The sequence below is a fragment of the Megalops cyprinoides genome, chromosome 6, assembly GCF_013368585.1.
Source record: "Megalops cyprinoides isolate fMegCyp1 chromosome 6, fMegCyp1.pri, whole genome shotgun sequence".
Lineage (NCBI taxonomy): Eukaryota > Metazoa > Chordata > Actinopteri > Elopiformes > Megalopidae > Megalops > Megalops cyprinoides.
The window spans coordinates 15,503,570-15,523,673 of record NC_050588.1 but is presented as its reverse complement, the minus strand read 5'-3'; the positions used below and the strand labels follow the sequence as shown (position 1 = coordinate 15,523,673).

Here is a 20,104-nt window from a genome sequence, read left to right as displayed (position 1 = left end):
GTCCTCCAGTATCCCACAATTCTTGTGTTTATACTGTCATCCAGTCAAAGATGGCGGACGGTGGTGACAGTAACTCGCAATCACCTGGATTTGCACACAAATTGAAATCTTGGCTTTCCTGGTCATGGACATATATATGTGTCATTTGGTTTGCTATGGTCTTAACTATGATATATGTGCTGCGGAGTCCGTTGAAGTTACAGGAAAGTCTTGCCGCGGGTAAGTCAAGTCATATCAATACATGGAAAGTTTTTGACAGCTAGCAATAACATTGTGCAACTAGGTTTTCCTTAATAAGAAACACTGACGCTCAGTGTTAAAGAACCTTAACCATCACTATGCTATTGGGTCCTGGATTGTTTCATTTGTGACTATTCCGGTACTGGATAACCAAGTATTTTAAAGAGATATTAGGGTTGTATGTTACTGTGAGACTGGGTCGTTTCTGTCCAACTCTCTTGCTTACCCAAGCCCTCTCTGTGGTGATACTATTATTGATCTGATTGTAACACTAATATGACTGTCGGACCACGATGAAGGACCTAATGCTACCTAATTAAGCTATTTAAGGTAATTATCCTATATATAGGTAATTAGCTATAGCTACGAACACAACTGTGTCAGCGCCGTATTGCGTGCTTGTAGCTAGCTAGACCAGCTAACAACAGCTTAGATAATGAAAACTTACCTCCCTACTGTGTGAAAAAATATCACCGAGTTAGATCTATAGACCTAAATATACGCCTGAATCCAGCGTCTGCTGGATTGTCAAAGAATAAATGTAGCGATGCACTCACGTCTTGTACACCTCTATGGATAAGAGCGTCTGCTAACTGACAAAATCTTTTGATGTGAATGAATGACTTGCAAGCTAGCGTCCTTTTGCAAACAAATAAATAAGAAGTAAACGGCAACAAAAATAACTTCGCAAGATAGCTACCCACGGTCGATTTACTTGGAAGTTTGTCTGCGCTTATGCGCTCAGACAACAGTTTGCGTGGTAAAAGTGTTTATGTTCAAACTCTTGATACCAAGGGAGACTCTTCATATATACCTATACACAGTGTGCAGTAATATGGTTCAGAAGCACAGCCCGTTTTACATTTTCTGTTGCAATTAACATACATGCCACATAGAGCAGTCTTCGTGAAAACCACGTAAAAGCGGTAAACCTTGCATATTGCTGAGGCTTCAAGAGGGATCATTTGTGCTGATACCAATGCAGAACGCACTTTGGTGACTGTAAAAGTTGTTTCCTTCCTTTCAGCATCTGTTTTCCTGAATACTTTGACACCTAAATTTTACGTGGCGCTTACTGGAACCTCCTCACTAATTTCGGGCCTCATTTTGGTGAGTTCAGCGAACAAACGTTATTCTAGGGTCTTCTCGGAGTTAGTTAATTGTTGGTTTAAACAAGGGGTCAACTAATGTGACGCAGTTAAGACGTAGTATCAGAAGTCCCACGTTGTAAAGTGATGCATGCGTATTTTTTGGTTGGGTAGGATATAAACTCAGTAACATGAAAAGTAAAAATCACTATTTCCTTAACCAGTGTATGTCGTTCATGTTACAGATCTTATTACTTGCAAAGCCGGTGACTTTTTACTTGGAGGCATTGTTTATTTCAGACATTTTGACAAATGGTAAAAGCATGTACTACATTCTATGTGTAAAATAGTTGAGATATGTATAGGTAGCCAAACCATGGAATGAATAACTGTTTCGCTATTACTCGCTGTCAGATTTTTGAGTGGTGGTACTTCCGAAAGTATGGCACCTCGTTCATTGAGCAAGTCTCTGTGAGTCATTTGCGCCCTCTGCTGGGTGGTGTGGACAACAGCAGCGCAGCGGGCTTGTTTTCCTCTGTGAACGGAGATACAGAGCCCAGACCAAGCGTCTCAGGTACTCTACTCCATCTCCAGACACTACTCTCTGCCACTCACAGACACATAATTGTTTGTTCATGCTAACCTGTAAATACCCCCTTTAAAGAAATTGAAAATCAATTTCTATTACTGAACGGATGACATGTACTGAATCATTTTACTTATTTGTTGTGATATAATAATGTGCATATATTTTAACCCTGTAAAAAGCTACTACTCTCTCTCTGTGAAAAGTAATAGTTCATAGTACTGTCACAGACTGGTTGTATTAGTTTAGTCTTTTACCACAGATTGTGTTTGGGATTGCTTTCGTTGGTATGACAGCTTAAGTCCAATTATATTCTTACAACTCTCATCCAGTTTAAATGTCTTTTTTTATTATTATTTGGAAAGTCGTTGTTTAGGTACTCTGATGTAATGATCACAACTGTCTCTTACAGAGTGCAAAGTTTGGAGAAACCCTTTGAACTTGTTTAGAGGAGCAGAATACAGCAGGTATGATAGGACATAAGGTTTGGTTGTTAGTTAATGTGAATGTTTTAAAGACTGTTCCCAATGTACTATTTGTAACTGATGTGTAGATATGAGGCATATACATTGCATCGGAACACCTTCCAGTCATTTTCAAGACAGGCACCAAATCGAAGAGTATGTTCTTTCACCAGAATACTGCCTTTGTTGTGCACTCTGCACAGATACACCTGGGTCACTGGAAAGGAGCCCTTGACCTACTATGACATGAACCTCTCAGCGCAAGACCACCAGACCTTCTTCACTGGTGACACCCAGCAGCTCAGGCCAGAGGATGCTGGTTCGTGTTCCTCCTCCTCTTCCTGATAAGATCTCCCTCATGGTCGGGGAAATGTGGGGCAAATTCACCTCAAAATCACACACACTTCTAACACTGGTTATATGCACATGTCATTGGACCTTTGCATACACAGATGAAAATCTCACAGTCTCTGCTCACCCTGGTTGTTCATGAAATTCTTTTTTATTAATGGGTGGGAGTGCAAAGTTTTAATAAAACTGAAATTCCAGACTTGAGATCTCAGGACAAGAGAGGTGATTCACCACAAATGTTTAGTACTCATTTGGGGGATGCACTGAGGTTGCTTTGAGCCAGAACACTCACTATACACCATTGGATGTGGAGAGGTAAAGATTCATTGGGTGTAAGCGCTAAGCACTAATTTAAGTGAGTTGCAAAACGTTTTTGGCCACAGCTGCAACTGACAGCATTTTTGGGTGGTCACCCACCTGTGAATGCATTGCGACATGTTAGTGATGTGAGTTGCTATGGGTACACCTGTTTGCTGTTGCAGTGATGCAGAAGGCTTGGAGGGAGAGGAATCCGCAGGCCCGGATCAAAGCGGCCTATCAGGCCATCGAGCTGAACAACGAGTGAGTGACCCAGCAGACCTGCCAATCCCAATGCCCACACAGCAAAAGCAGAAGCCTCTTACCCTCCTCCGTATTTCTGTACACGTCATTGCATATATACAATATCACTGCAGTGCTTTGAGATAGTCTCCCTCTCCCCTCCTTCTCTCTCTCTTTCTCCCTTTTATTTCTCTCTCTCTGTCTTTCCCTCTCTCTCTCTTTCTGTTTCTCGCAGGTGTGCCACAGCATACGTTCTGCTGGCAGAAGAGGAAGCCACCACCATCACTGAAGCTGAGCAGCTCTTCAAGCAGGCCCTGAAGAGTGGTACGGCTCAGTCAAACACTTTCACCAGCTTCCCCAGAGCACTATGGAGCCACTGGAGTGCCTCATAACTGACACCAGTGACCCAGGCCTCCTTTGTGCACTCAGTACAGGAGAGGGTTGATGATTTTTGCACCCTATATACGCTATCTAAGTGATCAATCAGAGCATTTGAAATCTGTTGATCTGAGTTTAAGCTTAGAATAACGGGCCCCTAGGCCAGTTCTGGGAGAAGTCAGAACTATCTTACCTTACAGGGAACGTTCAGCATGCATTTCAAGTTGCCACTTGCTATTATTTCAAAGGTTTCAAGAAAAAAGTCTGGTAAAATGAAAATCTAAAACCAGGCCACAGTATTACCCTGAAAGGCAGATTCATAAATGTGAAGTATGTCCAACCAGACACTTCAGCTGGATTTTACTATCTCATAAAGATGTCCTAAAGGCCCTTTAAAATGCTGCTGCAAACTACACTGAATCTTTCTAGTCAGAACAGAAGAACTGGTGGAGCCTAAGATTTTCTAAGAATTATTTGACAGGTCAATTACAGTGTTTACTAGATATATTTTAGAGCCCTGTGTGCCTTTAAAATGTGTCTCAGATGTTCTTTCTCCACACTGAATGCTGACACAAGCTCTCCTCCTCATAGCTGGCAAAGACACCAACCTCCTGGTCTACATCAAGCGCAGGCTGGCCATGTGCGCACGCAAGCTGGGGAGAATCAAAGAGGCAGTGAAAATGATGAGAGATGTGGGTGTTTCCGTCTAAAGCCACATGCTATTATGTCATGTTGTCCTTCATTTGGCAGATGCCATTATCCAGGGTGACTCACAGAGAAAGGTTCATAATGTGCTGTAGAATCAAGAGACATGACTTAAAGCAATGAATCTCCAATGGCTCCTCTATGTCCTGCAGTTAATGAAGGAGTTCCCTCTGCTGGGAATGTTAAACATCCATGAGAACCTTCTGGAAGCCCTCCTGGAACTGCAGGCCTATGCGGATGTACAAGCTGTCCTTGCAAAATATGATGGTAAGACAGCCAGTGTGTTATGATGAACCAATCAATCGGTCAATGAATCAATCACTCAGCTCAACCAACAAATTCATCAATCATTTAATTAATCAGTCACTCAACTAATGATTCCATGAATCAGTTAATCAGTCAATCAATCAGTCAAATTATGAGTGCTGAACCGTTCAAAATGGCAAGTGCTGTATTGGCTACCGGCAGTGTTTTCTTTTGTAAAAGAGAATGAACACTTATTTAAGTCTTCCTTCCCCTGTTACAGATATCAGCTTGCCAAAATCAGCTACAATATGCTACACATCAGCACTGCTAAAAGCCCGAGCAGTGTCAGATAAGTGAGTAACCAGAACCATTCTTCTGTTGCTACTGATTAGAATGCACCAGGCTGAAAGGGGCAGTAAATAAAAGTGTAGTCAAAAGATTTTTTAACCCCTACAGAGGAAAACAACTTCAGCTTTTTATCATTCCAATTAAAACTCGGCAGTAAATGTGAAAATGATATTTCCTTTTGTGTTTTTAAGAATTGTGCCAGTTTTAAGAAGGATCAACAACCAGCAGATGACTTCAGTTTACTTTGTTTCAGCTAAATGTAATGGCATTTGTGTCAAGGAAATGCCAGTAAATGTGCAGGGTTTGAACCCATGCCCCTGTGGTCTGTGGTGCTCCTGTTCTGACCCGCCCTGTCGCTCTCCCCCAGGTTCTCCCCCGAGGCGGCTTCGAGGCGGGGCCTCAGCACGGCCGAGATGAACGCCGTGGAGGCCATCCACCGAGCCGTGGAGTTCAACCCCCACGTGCCAAAGGTCAGTGCAGGAGCCCTACCCTTCACTGGGTACACACCTTTAGATGGCAGCAGCCAGCCTCCACCTGTCTTTGATGGCTGGTTTAATTAGTGCTCCCCAGTCGGCCGCTGTTTCCTCTTTACCTCTCTATCTGTCAGCGGTGGCCATATCCTTGATAACCTCTTTACACTTTGCATAAAAGATTCTGTAATAAAATATCAGTAGAAAGTAATGGGATCTTCTTTCTCTGCCTCATGATCAGCTCAGTTGAGTATGACCCTGTCTTTTTGTTATAATTAATATCACACATCTCGGTAGCAGTCAGATGAAAAATGAATCAGCTGTAGATGGATGATTCTTTTTTTAACAGACTTGTCAGTCACACAGTTCCATTAAAACCAGGTTCAGGTTAATTATCAGCATAAAGTATTTAGTCTCCCATATTTCGTGACAGAATTACCAGAGCCCATGTCATTGCTCTTCCAAATATGGCTGTTCACAGTACATAAGCTGTCAGCTGTAGCTATGAATGGGTGAACCCAATCTATGCATGCTTGCATTGTTCGTGTTAAACAGCACTGCTGTTTGGGTTATCCATTATTCAGCAACCGTCAGGCAGGCAGTGTGTATACTTGGACCTCTGGGGTTGATTAGTTTTGATAGACCAACAGGTGGCGCTCTTGCTTTATGATGAAATTGCAGGTCTCCATGCACAGAACTGGGAAGCGTGTCAGCATAGTAATTATATTATTACACACTGGATTGCATATTGTAGAGATACAGCACATCCATGTTTGAGTTTTTTCCAGCTTTGTTTACTTTTTCAAGGTTATTGAACTCTTACTGGTTTACTGATCAATGTGGTTTTTACCAGTTGAGTAGCTAATGGCCTTTTCCAATATACAGTTAAATTTACATTTATTCATTTGGCAGATGCTTTTATGCAAAGCGGCTTACAAGTGAGGTAAAGTGCATCACAGGAAAAAAGCCACATAAGAAGTCAACAATATTAGCAGTGTAGCATGACCAGGCTTCAACAGTTGGGCAGACAAGGTACAAGCTAGCTGGTAGAAATATATAATATAGTACTGATAGTGGTGTTGACGTTCCCCATAAAGCTAATGTGAATGGATGTCATTATTAAGGTGACATCAAGTTGCCAGTAGAAGATCACATGAGTCTTTGGGTGTTGGATTGGTCTGTATGTGTACAGGCAATTTTGCTTTGTGTCTCTGATGGGAAGGGAGACAGGCCCCGTCTGTGACATGGGAAAAAGAGGATGTCTTTATCTGGATGTGGAGGCAAAGAGGGGGCCATTTTCATCATAATATTCCGGAATTAACACACCTTGAGACGAGGACGATCTGTAGCTGGAACATGGAGTGCTGCCATACTCTCTTCCTGGGCTCATCTGATTTTCACAGCACCTGCACCCCAGATTATGTGATGGAGCTACCAGGGGGTCAGGCAGGAATGAGGTCTTTTGTTGTTGAGAAAGTCTAATCAGAAGTCTTTTTCAGATTTTCAGGTTTTTGAGTAGGTGCGTATGTTTTGCAGTAGCGGGACCTGCTCCAGCTTGACAGCCCAAGTGCACTGCCAGGCGATTTTAGCAGGGCCACAGCCGAGGTCCATAACTTCTCTTGGTCCGCAGAGCAGGTTAAGCCTGTCGAATCCTACAGGGGGGTGGTGCACCCCGGAGGGTGTTGTGCTCTGAGACATCAAAGGCCCTGGTGTCTGGCCCGTGGGGGACTGTCGTCCCGAATGCCAAGCGGATGCCCGAATCCCAGCGGAGCTCTTCCCACGGGGATTAGCATGGTACCTCCGTGCGCTGGAGCATGAACCCAGGATGAAACAAAATTTTGTTTGACTCCCCCCACCCGCCCCATCAGTGGCGTACAGTGCCCCTGAGAGAGCCCCCACCCCCCCACCCCCGGCCAGCGCGTGTGAGCCAGTGCGGGACGCGGTCCCACGCGTCACACAGGAAGGAGGAGCGCTTTGATCTGCCCGCCGCTCCCGCCAGTACCCTCGCCTGCTTTCGCTGTCTGTCCCCCTCTTTCACCAGGGCCTTTTACGAGGGTCTTATATCCATCATATCCCAGTAGTTATGCTCCCCCACCACACTGCTGCCACTATGAGACGTCAGCCCCTGGGGCAGGAGAGAGGTCACTCCTTTGACCCCAGGCTCTGTAGGCCCTAGAAGTGAGTATAAACTCTGTCCCGGCGATGGCCCTTTCTCTGCTGTCAGATGGATCCCATGCCCCCAGCTGCTTTGCAGCGCCTCGCCTCACACACCAGCAAAACTGCAGCACTTTGTTCTTTTAAGTGCTTGGAGGATCATTGCTGTGAGGAAAAATGACTGTTGACAGCGCTGGTGATCGGACGATTTATCAAAAGCGGTACCCGGGGGTTCTCACAAGCTCATTTGGCGACATTACCGCCGGCGCTAGCTTCAGCATTTACAGTTTGTTTTTGGCTAGGTTGGTGTTTCCTTTTATCAGTGTAAACCTTTTGACTCCTGATGGCTGCGAATCTGTGAAATCTCTGATGATCCCTCTTTAACATGCATTTTCGGAGAAACCCACCCAGCAGCTGACCGGCGTTAGGACCAGTGTGAGTAAATGGCACATAAGCAAACAGAACAAGTCCTTGGGAACGGGAAGGCAATGATGCTAAACTTCTGGCCACTTAAAAAGGACAATCTTCTCTCTGTGATTGGCCAAGGAAGTTTACTAAACAGCTGCAAAGGGTGATTTAGCAAGTCGCCTGGTGCTGTTCAGCTGTATGTATTCTGAAAATGGCATACTGGACATTTACCATACGCATTGCAAGGTTTACAGTGGAACATGCTATTTAACCAATGAAATTAAGCCACGACTTTGGTTATCTGTGTATGCATTTCATTCCAAATTTTCCTCATGCTTGCTATCTTCCTACCCAGTTGTACACTTATAGTCAGACTTCTGATAATGTTATGTCCTTTAACTTGCAATGTCAGATAGTTGACATCAAGCCTAAGTGTTGCTCTTCTAGCCAACTCGGTTGCACTTTACTCTACATGATGGTACAACCAGTGCTCTGTTGCATTGATAGAGTGTAAAGTGGTTTCATGAAAGATGGAGATCCTGCCAGAAACCGGTGGCCCTTATAGGAGAGGAGTTGAGTGGCCTCGGCCCTTTCCAATGAAAAGGAAAAACAGGAGCCACCTCCAGTGATGCTACCAGCTCCGTGTAGCGGTGCATAATGTGAGATACGTGGCAGATAAAAGTTCTCAGGGCCCCGTGTCGTCCTCCATATTATGTGCACATTGTCGACAGGGTTGGATCAGCTCTTTGGGCCAGAGCCAGAGGCCCTCTGCCATTCCCATGTCCTCACCTCCCCCCGGTCAGACCCGTGATGGAACAACTGGATTTTCAGGTCACGGTCACTCAGTTTAGAAAATCGTCATTGTAACGGCCTGAAGCCTGCAGAAAGAGGGAGGGTCGCAAGGTTGCATGTGTGTTAAGATGCATGTGGAGGAGCAGCTAGAGCACCAGACTCTGCTCTTACACCTTATAACACATTTGTCTTAGTTGTTTACACTAAAAAATCTACTAGCTATATAAATAGGATGTTGAATATAGGGTATGTAAAATTTCAGTCATTGCTATTTGTCTAAGGATGTCCTCTAAGCCAGTTGCTTGTAGGTGCAACTGATTGTGTCTCACCCTGACATGGCAACAGGAGATGTGTCTTCTGTCAGAGGAAAAGTAAAGGACAGGTGTTAAACATCTAGATCTGGTGTTAAAACGCTTCCTTGACTGTCCGTGACGTACATTACTGGCATTCTGATTGCTCAGTCCTGCACACAGAGCTCCTGGGTTTCACCACACTGGCTTGCCAGGCAGCTCCCTGCTCCTGGTTTCCCCACAGGCCCCAGTCCAGCACCCTCCAGCAACTGAAAGATACTGCAAAGCGCCCCCCCCCCCCTTAAGATAGCCTTTGCAAAGCATCCTGGGAGGTCGGAGGCACGACAAGTGCAGCTCCACCCTCGCATCAGGTTTGAGAGGACCGTATGTGGACCGTACGTGGCTGCGCCACATGGACTAGCAGTGCCAAACGCTCCAAGCCCCCATCTGTTTTACTGCGGAGTGTCCAGCACTCCCTACACCTCACCCAGTCCGCTCTGTAACAGCTCTCGTAGGGGAGTGAAACTGCTGGAAGTGTGCAGTCGCGCTTGCATGACCAATCAGGCACCAGGTGTCTGTTGTGGAGAGAGGTAGATCTGTAATGAAAAGGCTTTGATCCCTCTGGGCTTTGCGGTCCACTTTTGTTTGCTGTCCCTCAGGTGACCTTAAACGTGAAGGGAAATGTCCTGTGTCACCTCTGCCCCCCAGTCCGGGGGGGGCTGTATAAAGAGCAAATTTAGGTCACTCCGTGTCCCCCTTTCTGTTTCTTAGTTTGCCTTAACCCGGGGACAGAGCTGCAGTCTCAAAGACAGAGGATAACGCTCCATTTCCTCTTTTGTCCTTCTTACATAGATGGCGTCGCTGCCTGTATAGAACAAGCAGCGAGACTGACACTAGCAGCGCTAAAAGCTATTCCCAGAGGCCCGGCTCAACCTACGGAACCCTATCTGGGGGTTTTCAGTGTCTGCCATTGACCGCTCGAGTTGATGACACCTGCGGCCCTTTGTGCGGCGGTGCACAGGCCGCAGACTGCGGTCATGGCTGTGGATGCCTTCCATTGTGTCATACACGGGGAGATTAAAGTGAGACCTAGGCTTATGCATTATGCTTTGGCTTACCAATGTCCCCAAGATAAAAGGGGAACATCGTTGAAACTCTATCCAATGATCAAAGGGCGGCAGGCGGAGAGGGGGCGAGGGAGGGGGAAGGGAGAGGCGCGACCCTCTGCCATTGTCTGCGCTGTCCCGCCGCCTCTCATAGCAGGGACGCCAGTCTCTGAGAATGCCCCCCCCCCACCTCAAAAAATGTATTATGTTGTATCCCTTAGTGTCCCACCAATGACTGTTCTCTCAACCTACACTGAAGTTAAATGCCTAACCATAAGCCTATAGATGCTATTTACTGTATTTCAGTAAATAGCATCTATGTATATATCGAGACTGAAAAAAGGGACCTCGATAGCAGATTCAGAGAATACCCAAGCTGTATTTATTAGCCTGACATGATGTCAGTGCTGGTCTGCCTAAATCACACACATGATTGAAGATACAAATGCATCCTGGACTGGCCCGTTACCTGCCCCCCCCCCCGTGTTGCATATTACGTGGCCCTTTCACTACGCCCCAGGTCACCTATTCTGGTCCTGAGAGAGGAGCTCTCTCCCCTGGGATGGAGCTCCCCCCCCCTCCCCCAGCGAGGGCCCCTCTGGAAGGCCTAGCCGCCCCGCTCACAGAGCAGGGACCATGGGGGATTAGACAGGATTAGCCAGCGTGGAACCTTCCAAATGTGTCAGTCTGAAACGCACTGGGAATCGATTATCGGGGCCCCTGAGCAGAGGGGGAGAAAGGGGGGAGGGCAGCGGGCGCATACTGGATCGGATCACCGCGCTAAAATCCACAAGGACAAGTGAGGTGGGGAATCTACCTGTGCATTTTTACACCTTTACATTACCTGGTTCTTCTGTTGGCAATATCAAAGCAGTCTTCCGTTCACATATCACCTGCAAAACACTTCCCCCAGGTTATTTTTTTTATTACAGGTGTTTATGATGTTGTCGAATAGCTGTAGAAGCAGTATAGAGTAAAAAAAAGGAGCGCAAAATTTTATGGTTGAAGTTGCTTAAAAAATGGAAAAAGGCCTAACCAAATGAGAGAACATTGTGACTTCCTAATGTTTTGTAAGACTCCCTGTGCACCTTAATGATCCGAAGTGCTAAGCACTGCTTGTAGGCACAGTGCATGGGAGTGAGGGCCCGTATGGACGTCTGTTTGGCTGTCTCCCCTTGCAGTACTTATTAGAGATGAAGAGTCTGATCCTGCCCCCGGAGCACATCCTGAAGAGGGGCGACAGTGAGGCGGTGGCCTACGCCTTCTTCCACCTGCAGCACTGGAAGAGGGCAGAAGGAGCCCTGAACCTGCTGCACTGCACCTGGGAGGGCAGTAAGTACAACTGCTTCCTCTCAAACAGGGAACCAGGGGCGCAGGCTGAGTTCGGGCTGGGAGAGGCCCAAGTAAAATTTTAAAGCATTTATGTACATACCTTTGTATGCCAGCTGACTTTAACCACCATAGAGAGAAGCCTGAATTAAGTCATGTTATGCTAAAGAAGGAAAACATATGGGACATGGGATCCTTGATGCTTGTCCGAAAGTGTATTCACTTGTACACGGATTCCTGACTTTGCTCCTTTTGTACCTCAGTTCATTGAGTTCACTTCAGTTCAGCTGCACTTGGAACACACGTGGCAGGTCACTGTGCTGCATGCAAAATCGGCCCAGTCTCTCACCTCTTTTGCGTTCTTCTCAGCTTTCCGGATGATACCCTACCCCCTGGAGAAAGGGCACCTCTTTTACCCCTACCCAGGCTGCACAGAGACTGCAGATCGAGAGCTGCTGCCGTGTACGTACAGCCCAGAAATTACCCACAACCCACTAGCGTCATCCTTGTTGTTTCACCATGCAGAAGAATCATATGTGGATATATAATATCCATTTATTGGATCCTTATTGGTTTCTTGGCTTTAGCACAGACTGTACCGTATTTTATTGAAGCCAAAAATATTGATGTCCTGAGGATGTGGTTATTTTTCATCCGTAGTTTTTAGAAGGTAGTGGTTTCTGAAAGCAATGATTCATTTCTTCCCCCCCTTCTGTGCTTCAGCCTTCCACGAGGTGTCGGTGTACCCCAAGAAGGACCTGCCCTTCTTCATCCTCTTCACTGCTGGGCTGTGCTCCTTCACTGCCACCCTGGCCATGCTCACACACCAGTTCCCCGAGCTCATGGGCGTCTTTGCCAAGGCTGTGAGTATGCATCTCTCACCCTACACTCACATTAAAGGCATGGCCTGTGCAGACAAACATGCACGCTGTCTCATATTATCAGTCTGGTTTGGGTCTTTTTGTGTACCTTCATACAGACTTGGTATTGTTTAAGAATCTAATGGGGTATTGTCTCCCTTAGGGTTATGCTACTGTTCAGTAAGACCTAGAGTCTGAAGAGGTGTGTCTTCAGTCTACATCTGAAGGGTTGGAGTAGTGTAATTGCGACTCTGGTTAGTTCACCTGCACTACATTAGGCGTTCATGAGTTTTCCCCACAGGACAAGGAGCAGAAATGGCGATGCGGTTCACCCGTGAGGCACATGCTGGTCTGCGGAAGGTTCCTGCTCTGCCCGCGCCACGTGTGCGCCTGTGTTTGTGTTTGGCGTGATAATCTGCGTTAGGCCCTGGAGGAGTCACAGGTTTCTTTGCTTAGCAGGTGCTGTTATCCAGAGCTTACCGGTTCCCCTCCTACGTATTCTGTTGTGCGTGTAGAGCACTTTCACATGCTCTCACAGCATTGAGTCCTTATCAGTTTGCGCTCACAATTCAGATACTAACACTAAACCTGCGATGATCTGATGCATTCATTTAGCAGCCTTCTCCCAGGGAGGTGAATCTGCAAAGAATTCCGTCACAAAGAAATTCTAGGCAGGAAGTAACATGGTGCACATTCTCCTGACAGTAGGCAGTGAGTTACATGTGCGATCGTAGAGATAGAGATTTAAAAAGAGCCTGCGGCTGCTTGAGTGCCGGTGTGGTTCAGATTCCCACATCCATTTCCTCAATACTGATGTGCTACTGTTAACAAAATATGTCATTGCTACAGTTTTTTAAAATATGGTGAATAACTGTTGTTAAGTATGCTGTTCAACTGTTAAAAGGTACAAGGATATTTGTCATTGCCCAGGTTACATTCAGTATTGGCACCACTGGTTATATTTTGTCGTAGTTGTATTGTGCTAGCTCAGACATAGAACAGAGCATGCACATAACAGGATTTTGGCGGCCATTGCTCTATTTTTCAACAATATCATAGATCAGACTTAGCCAAGGGCTCATAGGAATTGGCTATAGCACATAATTCTGAGTGCTTTATTTGCATGTTGGGAACTATAGTTCAGTACGGAGTCTATGTCACATATCTCACAGGAGATAACATTAACTGAAATGGAACTAAAAACATGTCCTTCCACGTGACATGTGACATGTGACATGTGACATGACTATGTTTGAAATGGATCTTGTACTGCCTGATTTTGATTGGGACATTTAAGCTACCTTGATTTAGGATGCCCCAGCGCTGTCCTGGGCGTAACTAACACCCCGCACCGCTGTTCATTTTCACCCTCATTTAGAGAAGCTGAAGTATGTAGGAGAACATGCACAGTATGGGGGCCCCTGCTATAGAGCCTGAACCTGCTGCCCCCTGAGCAAGTTGGCAGCTCCTCTGCCTTTAAGTTCGGTTCTCAGGCTTGTCTTTTGGCGCGGAGGATCTGTGAAAAATCGCAAGCAGGAAAAACAGAAATAGCCTGGACTGTGACACCGTGCTCTCCCCCCGCGCTGCGTCTCAGCTGATACGTCCCTAAAGCCTCAGTAAACACTTAGCAATTAGCAGAAGCCTAACCTTTCATTCCTGCTGTGGCACCCAAGCCGGGAAAGCACATAAAACGCATGAGTTCAGAAGGCTCACTTTTTGACTTTTTCTGCCTGAAGGAGTGTACAGTAATTTACAAAGTCCTGTAGCTCTTATAGGTATTGAGGACAAATGGAAAAAGAGTAGATGCTGATTTCATTCTATTCTCTGAATGTGCTCCCCAGGTCTGTGTATCTGTATGATGACTCTCCAGTCCTGTGACAGAAAGACAGTGAATGTGACTCTGTCTCTACTTCTTTCCTCAATCTAACTGCCTCTCTTTTTCTGTTTCTCTTTCTCTCCTTCTTTTAATCTCCCGTTCATCTGTCTCCTTTCCTTTCCTTTTTTCCCCTCCCTCTGTCTCCCTCTTTTTCTCCCCTTTCTCCACTCTCCCTCTCTCTGGAAGCTCTGGAAGGATGTTCAGTGAAACTCATGGAATGATTGATGCTTGTTCCAGCACTTCTTTAGTGTCCCTTCCAAAGTGAAGGGCCCTTCTTAGCTGGGTGAAGCGCCCTTATCCTGTATCCCTTTATCTGCCAGCCTTCCTAAAGTGGCCTGCTTGACCCCCTCATTAATGCTTTATCTCTGCAGGCTACATTTGTGGGGCTGGAGAGCCCTGCGGCCTGTTCATTTACGAAGACATCTTTTTTAACCCTTCTAAGGCATGACAAAAAATCAACATTTTTAATGACTTTGCATTGTGCATATTAATCACGTTAACGGCTTTGTATGCCCCTTTGTGAGGGTATTGATTCAGACATGATCAGTTGCTATAAAACATCTACCCATGTTCTTCGCCGCTCATAACATGTTCTTTCCTTACATATTTCACAGAGGCCTCTCCTCTTGGGCCTTTTAATTGTGTAATTTTTCATCTGCTGAGGCATCATTTCTAATAAATTCGAAGGCTTGTGTTATGAAGTCCACCCTTTGGTCCATTTTTTTTAAATGAGTCTAACCAAGAAAGCCAGTAAAACTCAGATTGGTTTACAACCTGCTGTTTGTTTGTCTTCTCTGTATGAATTCCTGGGCGTGAGCAATGGGCAGAGGAGGAAGGCGGGCAGGCCGTGTGCGTGAGTTTTGTTTTGGGAAGGGCTCCCTGAGATGTCGTTTTTACGGCGCAACTAAGAGCCTGGCATTTGTAACCGTGGGATTAAGCCTGGGCGATCTTTAAACCGGGGGAGCGATCTCAGCGAGGGCCCGGGAGGCGTGAGGGAAAACAGAGATCCCCACTAAAGCCATTACAATCTCGTAAATCTGCCTTAAATTGTGGCGCCCCGTGTTCGAAAGGGCTCTCGGTGCTTCCAGCCGGACACGTTCCCCGGGTTCAATTCTCTAACGCCCACTGTGTCCTTACAGAAAAGAAGGGTCATATCCAATGACATATGTGCGTCTTCGAGTGTCTGTTTTAAATGGTCGAAGTAGGTGTGGATATTTTGATATAGTGCTCTGAGATCCCTTTTAAATCGACATCAGATATAAAACAGTCAAACGGGGCTGTTCATCCAAATGAGCCCCGCGGAGCTGGCATCCAATGAAAGAGAGACCGCACTCGAAAAAGCAGAGGATGGGAGCTGGCATCTGCTCCTCTTCCGCTCCTCCTCTGCCTGTCTGCGCTGATACGGCTCAGCAGGGCTCTTGTGCAGGCCCCTGACAGCCTGGCGTGCCGCGGTGGGCCGCTGAGGCCCGCGGCACGAACCGCCCGCGCCCCTGTGCTCCCGTCTGAGGTGGCCCAGCCGTGTGCTCAGAGGCTCTCTCTGGGTGAAAGGCCGGGCCGTCTCTAATGCCACCACCACACTGCTTTATCTGCGGCAAAATGGAGGATTTCCCCAGTTTGTCAAGGCACATTTAACCAATAAAGGAATGTATTACAAATCAGTGCACTAGTTTTGTGGTTAAGGAGCAGGGCTTGTAGCCTGACAGTAGCAGGTTCAGAGGTGGAAAACCCCTGCTTCAGAAAGTAAAAGTCCTGCCACATATTTGTTACACCCATGCACTACACCAGCTGAATTTAATTAGCACAAGTCTTCAGCTGGGTAGAGGAGCTAATTAGTGAAATCACCTTGTTTAGTGAATGGCTAGAACAAATACAGGGTAGAACTTTTACTTTCTGAAGCTGGGGTTTTCCACCTCTGAGCAGGTTGGACTCCCAGGTGGACCACTGCTGTTTTACCCTTGAGTAAACGTACTTACTTAACAGCTTCAGTAAATATTCAGTTGATTGGAGAGGTAGTATGTGAAATTTTGGCTGTGTGAGTCACCAGGGGTAAGCAGGCCTGCTAAGCAAACCATTAATGTTGTAAATGGTTACTTGTACTGACACACGTATATTGTGCCGGAGACATTTAGTGGCTTTATTACAGTTCAGGTGAATGTGATAAAGCTAATTCTCTGTTCATTTCCCTGTCATTGTATGATTCTGAGGCCTCTGGATTTGTACCCTATGCTGGTTTTGAGCACCAGTGTTGTGTAGCGGTTAAGGCTGGTAACCTCTTGCTGCAGGTCTGACCCTCAGGTGGGGCGTTGCTTTGTCCCATCAAAAAAGGCGCTCAGCACAACTTGCCTCAGTAAATATCCAGCTGTGTAAGTGGGTAAGAAGTAAAAATGCGAGCTATGAGAGTCACTCTGGATAAGGGCGTCTGCCGAGAAAATAAATACTGTAATAGTGCTGGCCTGGAAGTTAACAGTCTCCCACTTTCTCTTAAACTCTCTAACCTCAGACAGCCAATGTTACTGGCCTTTTGCTTGGCTGGGGTCGTAAGGACCTCACCTAGGCGAAGTGCGGCCCTCCTGACCTGGCCTTGTGCCGGTCTGCTCTGGCCCCCACTACTCTCAGCGAATGCCCTCACACTGCAGCGATCTGTGCTCCTTCCCACTTTCTGTCACAAGCAGCTGCTGAGCTTTGAAATGTATTGCTTGATAAACACATTAAAGTCTTGTTTACAGTGGAGTGAACCATGGGAGTTTAAACATTTATTGGCTGTGTGATTGCACGCCAATTTGAAGTAGCCCGAGCAGCTACATACCACAGGCTGCTTAGAGAGGCCCCGCTGAGGTAAGCGACAGGGCCCTTCAATTCTCTTATTTGTTTTTGGAGCAGAATTTTTCAGTATCGTTCTCCTCGGGGTGAAGTGATGTAAGCTTTGGTTTACGTCAAAGATAAGGGAATCGGCTCTGGAGTGTTCCCATGTAACGGGGGTCACTCATCTTGAGATCAAACCTCTTTCATAACGATTGATGGGGAGAATGCTGGCACTATTTGTTTTTTGTTTTTTTTTCTTAAAAGCAGAATGGCGTTCCGTAAGCTAAAAGCAATTGTGGGACTGGTGTGGCCAACTAGTAGCTTTTGCTAGACCCTGCTGTTTCACCTACAAGGCTTGCATCTCTCCCCGGTCAGCCTCTCTCGGTCTGGGTGCTGCTAACCTCATCCTGGAAAAGATACTGCAGACGGAGAGAAAATTGCACAGGCAAAATTAATGATGTGTGCGGCACGCTGCCTCCAGAGTCAGCGAGAGTTGTTGATATTCATATCAGGCAGTCAGCTACATTAAAGAGGTCATTTCGAGTTGAAGACAAGTCAAAGCTGTACGAGAGCGTGAAATAAAGCAGTGCAGTTTCATAAACAGCGGGCGAGGATCATTCCTGGCTCGGGCTCCTCTACCCTGGACCTGGAGGGCCACAGTCTGCAGGCCTTTGCCCCAGGCAGGAGCTTTGCCATCTTGGTAGGATGTTGGTCGGAGCCCGTTTGGTTTCCTGCTAGTTTTGTGAACGTTAGACCTCATAGACATGTGCGTGTTGAAGTTAGAATCCATTTTTACTGGTGTGTATTTTCTCTAGTTCTGTGTTTGCACACTCTCTCATAAACGCACACATAAACACACACACACACCAGCAAGATGCTACACGTTTTAAGACTTATTGTCACTACGGGACTCTGGAAGGATGACGATGAAGTAAATATGAGAGCCATGCTTGCTGGTGTTTGTTAGCTTTATCTGAGGATAATGGGTGCAGTGCTCAGGTGCTCAGCTCAAACCGCCACATACAGACATGGCTGGCTTGAGGAGAGGTGCTGAAGCACTAAGGTGAAGCCACTGAACTATTGTGTCTGTGTGTGTTCTCTCTACAGTTCCTCAGCACTCTCTTCGCACCCCTGGGCTTCTTTGTGGATAAAATGGAGAGCTTCCAGCTTTGGCACCAGCTGAGCAGAATATGAGCCCTGGCCGTTACCCTGACACAGAGGTGACCTGTACGCTCACCCACCCGCCCACCACTCAGCCACAGCAAAGGTTTCAACCTGTCTTCCATCATGCTCCCACAGTGGTTTAAACCCAACACTGCTTCACTTTACCCTCTCTGGGGAGGGTTTCAAGTTTAGCTGCTATTTTGAGGTACTCAAGGTATTTGGGTACTTTCACACCCAAACACAGAACTGGAAAATACTGACCACCATGGTGACCAAATAGGTCCTGTCTGTCTCTTACATTTGACTGTAACTGGTGTCTTTACCTCCAAACAGAAAGCACTTGAATCCCAGCTTGTTGTCAAGCATAAGTCTATTTATCTATTTATTTGCGACCATCACATGGCAATTAAGACATTTTACCATTAGAGCATTAATTGTTATCTACTTAAAATGTTGCCCATCTAGAAATTTGGCCGTTAATGCATAAAAAATTCTCTCCCAGTATTCGCTCCAGCTAATGTCTACAAAGAATTAGTTTAATGAGTGCTCTGCGAAAGTAGTATAGTGAACATGTTTGAAAACCTTATGATAGAGATATGCACAGACAGGGTATACATATCATTTGTGATCTACCTGTTTGTAGTTCTGTTCTGTGTCAGTTTGGACATGTGTGTCTTCTTGGACGTGTTTTGACTGAGCACTGTGCGATAGTGTAGATTTAGCAGCTGGGGTTGTCTCTGATCCTGTGGTGTGAACTGATCCAAGCCAAGCAGTCTCCCGCTGTCCCACACTAATGATGTCATCTCTCCCATATCAAACTAAGCATGATACACTTCATTCCTCTGGTCTCCCCCCTTACTGTTCCTATGGTTGTGTTCAGGTGTTCGTAGCTGATGGTATTTATTTGAATTTAAAGGCCATGTTAAATTATCTAAAGCACTCCATGCAGTCACACACTGCACACCTTCTGTATCAGTCCAGGGTGTATTATACCAGCACGCTGTTCTAGTGTGAATGGACTCAATGACCTGTGAGGATCTGATTTGACCTCTGACCCCACAAAACTACCAAGCTGTCTGAACAGAAGGCCAGATTTTGTGCATGAATGAGAACATTAGTGTGGAACCCTTTCAAAATTAGAAGCAGGCGTTTTGGAGCGTAGATAGGGTGCAAAGCTCATGTGAGACAGCGGAGAAAAGCGGTGTAATAACATGAAGCAGAAAGGGAGGAAGACAAGGTTAAACCCTGGAGAGTCTGACCTCCTAAGGCGGGAGGAAACCAAGGGATGGAGGACTGAGATTGATAGTGACACTTGTGTCTGAGTGCGTGCCTGTGCGCGTGCGAATGTGTGAATATGTCTCTGTGCATCTGCGTATGTATGACTGAGTGTCTATGTGTGAATGTATGTGTGTGTGTGTGGTCATTTGTCCTCCCTATGAACAATATGCCCCTTTAATCTTTGTGATTTAAATTCACATAAGCCCACTCGGCCTTAACTCTCACATCCATTTCGCAAAGGTGTATATCAAGGAGACCTCTCACACAGAACAGATATTACAACTCCCATACACCTCCCCCTGGTGCGGCAGTGACAGACCACCTTTGAAACAGGTGTTTGCTGCATGTGGGAATGGGATTTTCCCAGAGTTGCCCATGCCCTGTGTAGCGATGTTCCAGAGCATCTTTGGCATGCAGTCAGATGGTACAAAGGCAAGTACAGTACAGCTCTCCTCCAGACAAATTAGTCTGCGGCAAAACGTTGTGCGTGAGGCCTGCTGAAACCAGACCCGTGATTTACAGTCTTTACTGTATCTTCAGTGTACACAGACGCCTCCTTTCGCAATTGTTGCGATGGCACGATGCCTCGGTTTTACGTCACCCCTGCAACCTGTTGATTAGCACTGGTC

The 20,104-nt window shown here is 46.2% G+C and overlaps 1 protein-coding gene across 1 annotated transcript; it reads left to right on the top strand.

Moving 5' to 3' along the window:
• Positions 1 to 50: 50 nt before the first annotated feature.
• On the top strand, positions 51 to 18,531 carry st7l (suppression of tumorigenicity 7 like). Its single transcript, XM_036530652.1, has 15 exons — positions 51 to 219; positions 1,268 to 1,350; positions 1,743 to 1,902; positions 2,327 to 2,381; positions 2,582 to 2,697; positions 3,212 to 3,290; positions 3,505 to 3,593; positions 4,239 to 4,339; positions 4,505 to 4,619; positions 4,879 to 4,951; positions 5,314 to 5,416; positions 11,348 to 11,498; positions 11,865 to 11,957; positions 12,219 to 12,358; positions 18,141 to 18,531. The coding sequence occupies exons 1-15, from the start codon at positions 51 to 53 to the stop codon at positions 18,225 to 18,227; spliced, it is 1,614 nt and encodes a 537-aa protein (XP_036386545.1). The 3' UTR covers positions 18,228 to 18,531.
• The last annotated feature ends 1,573 nt before the right edge of the window (positions 18,532 to 20,104 follow it).

What these genes read in the sequence shown, in the direction of transcription:
- st7l (XM_036530652.1), top strand. Translation starts at nt 51, where the DNA reads ATGGCGGACGGTGGTGACAGTAACTCGCAATCACCTGGATTTGCACAC. An exon ending in TAATTTCGGGCCTCATTTTG is followed by an intron (nt 1,351 to 1,742) that starts GTGAGTTCAGCG and finishes ACTCGCTGTCAG; the next exon opens with ATTTTTGAGTGGTGGTACTT. An exon ending in CAGTGAAAATGATGAGAGAT is followed by an intron (nt 4,340 to 4,504) that starts GTGGGTGTTTCC and finishes TATGTCCTGCAG; the next exon opens with TTAATGAAGGAGTTCCCTCT.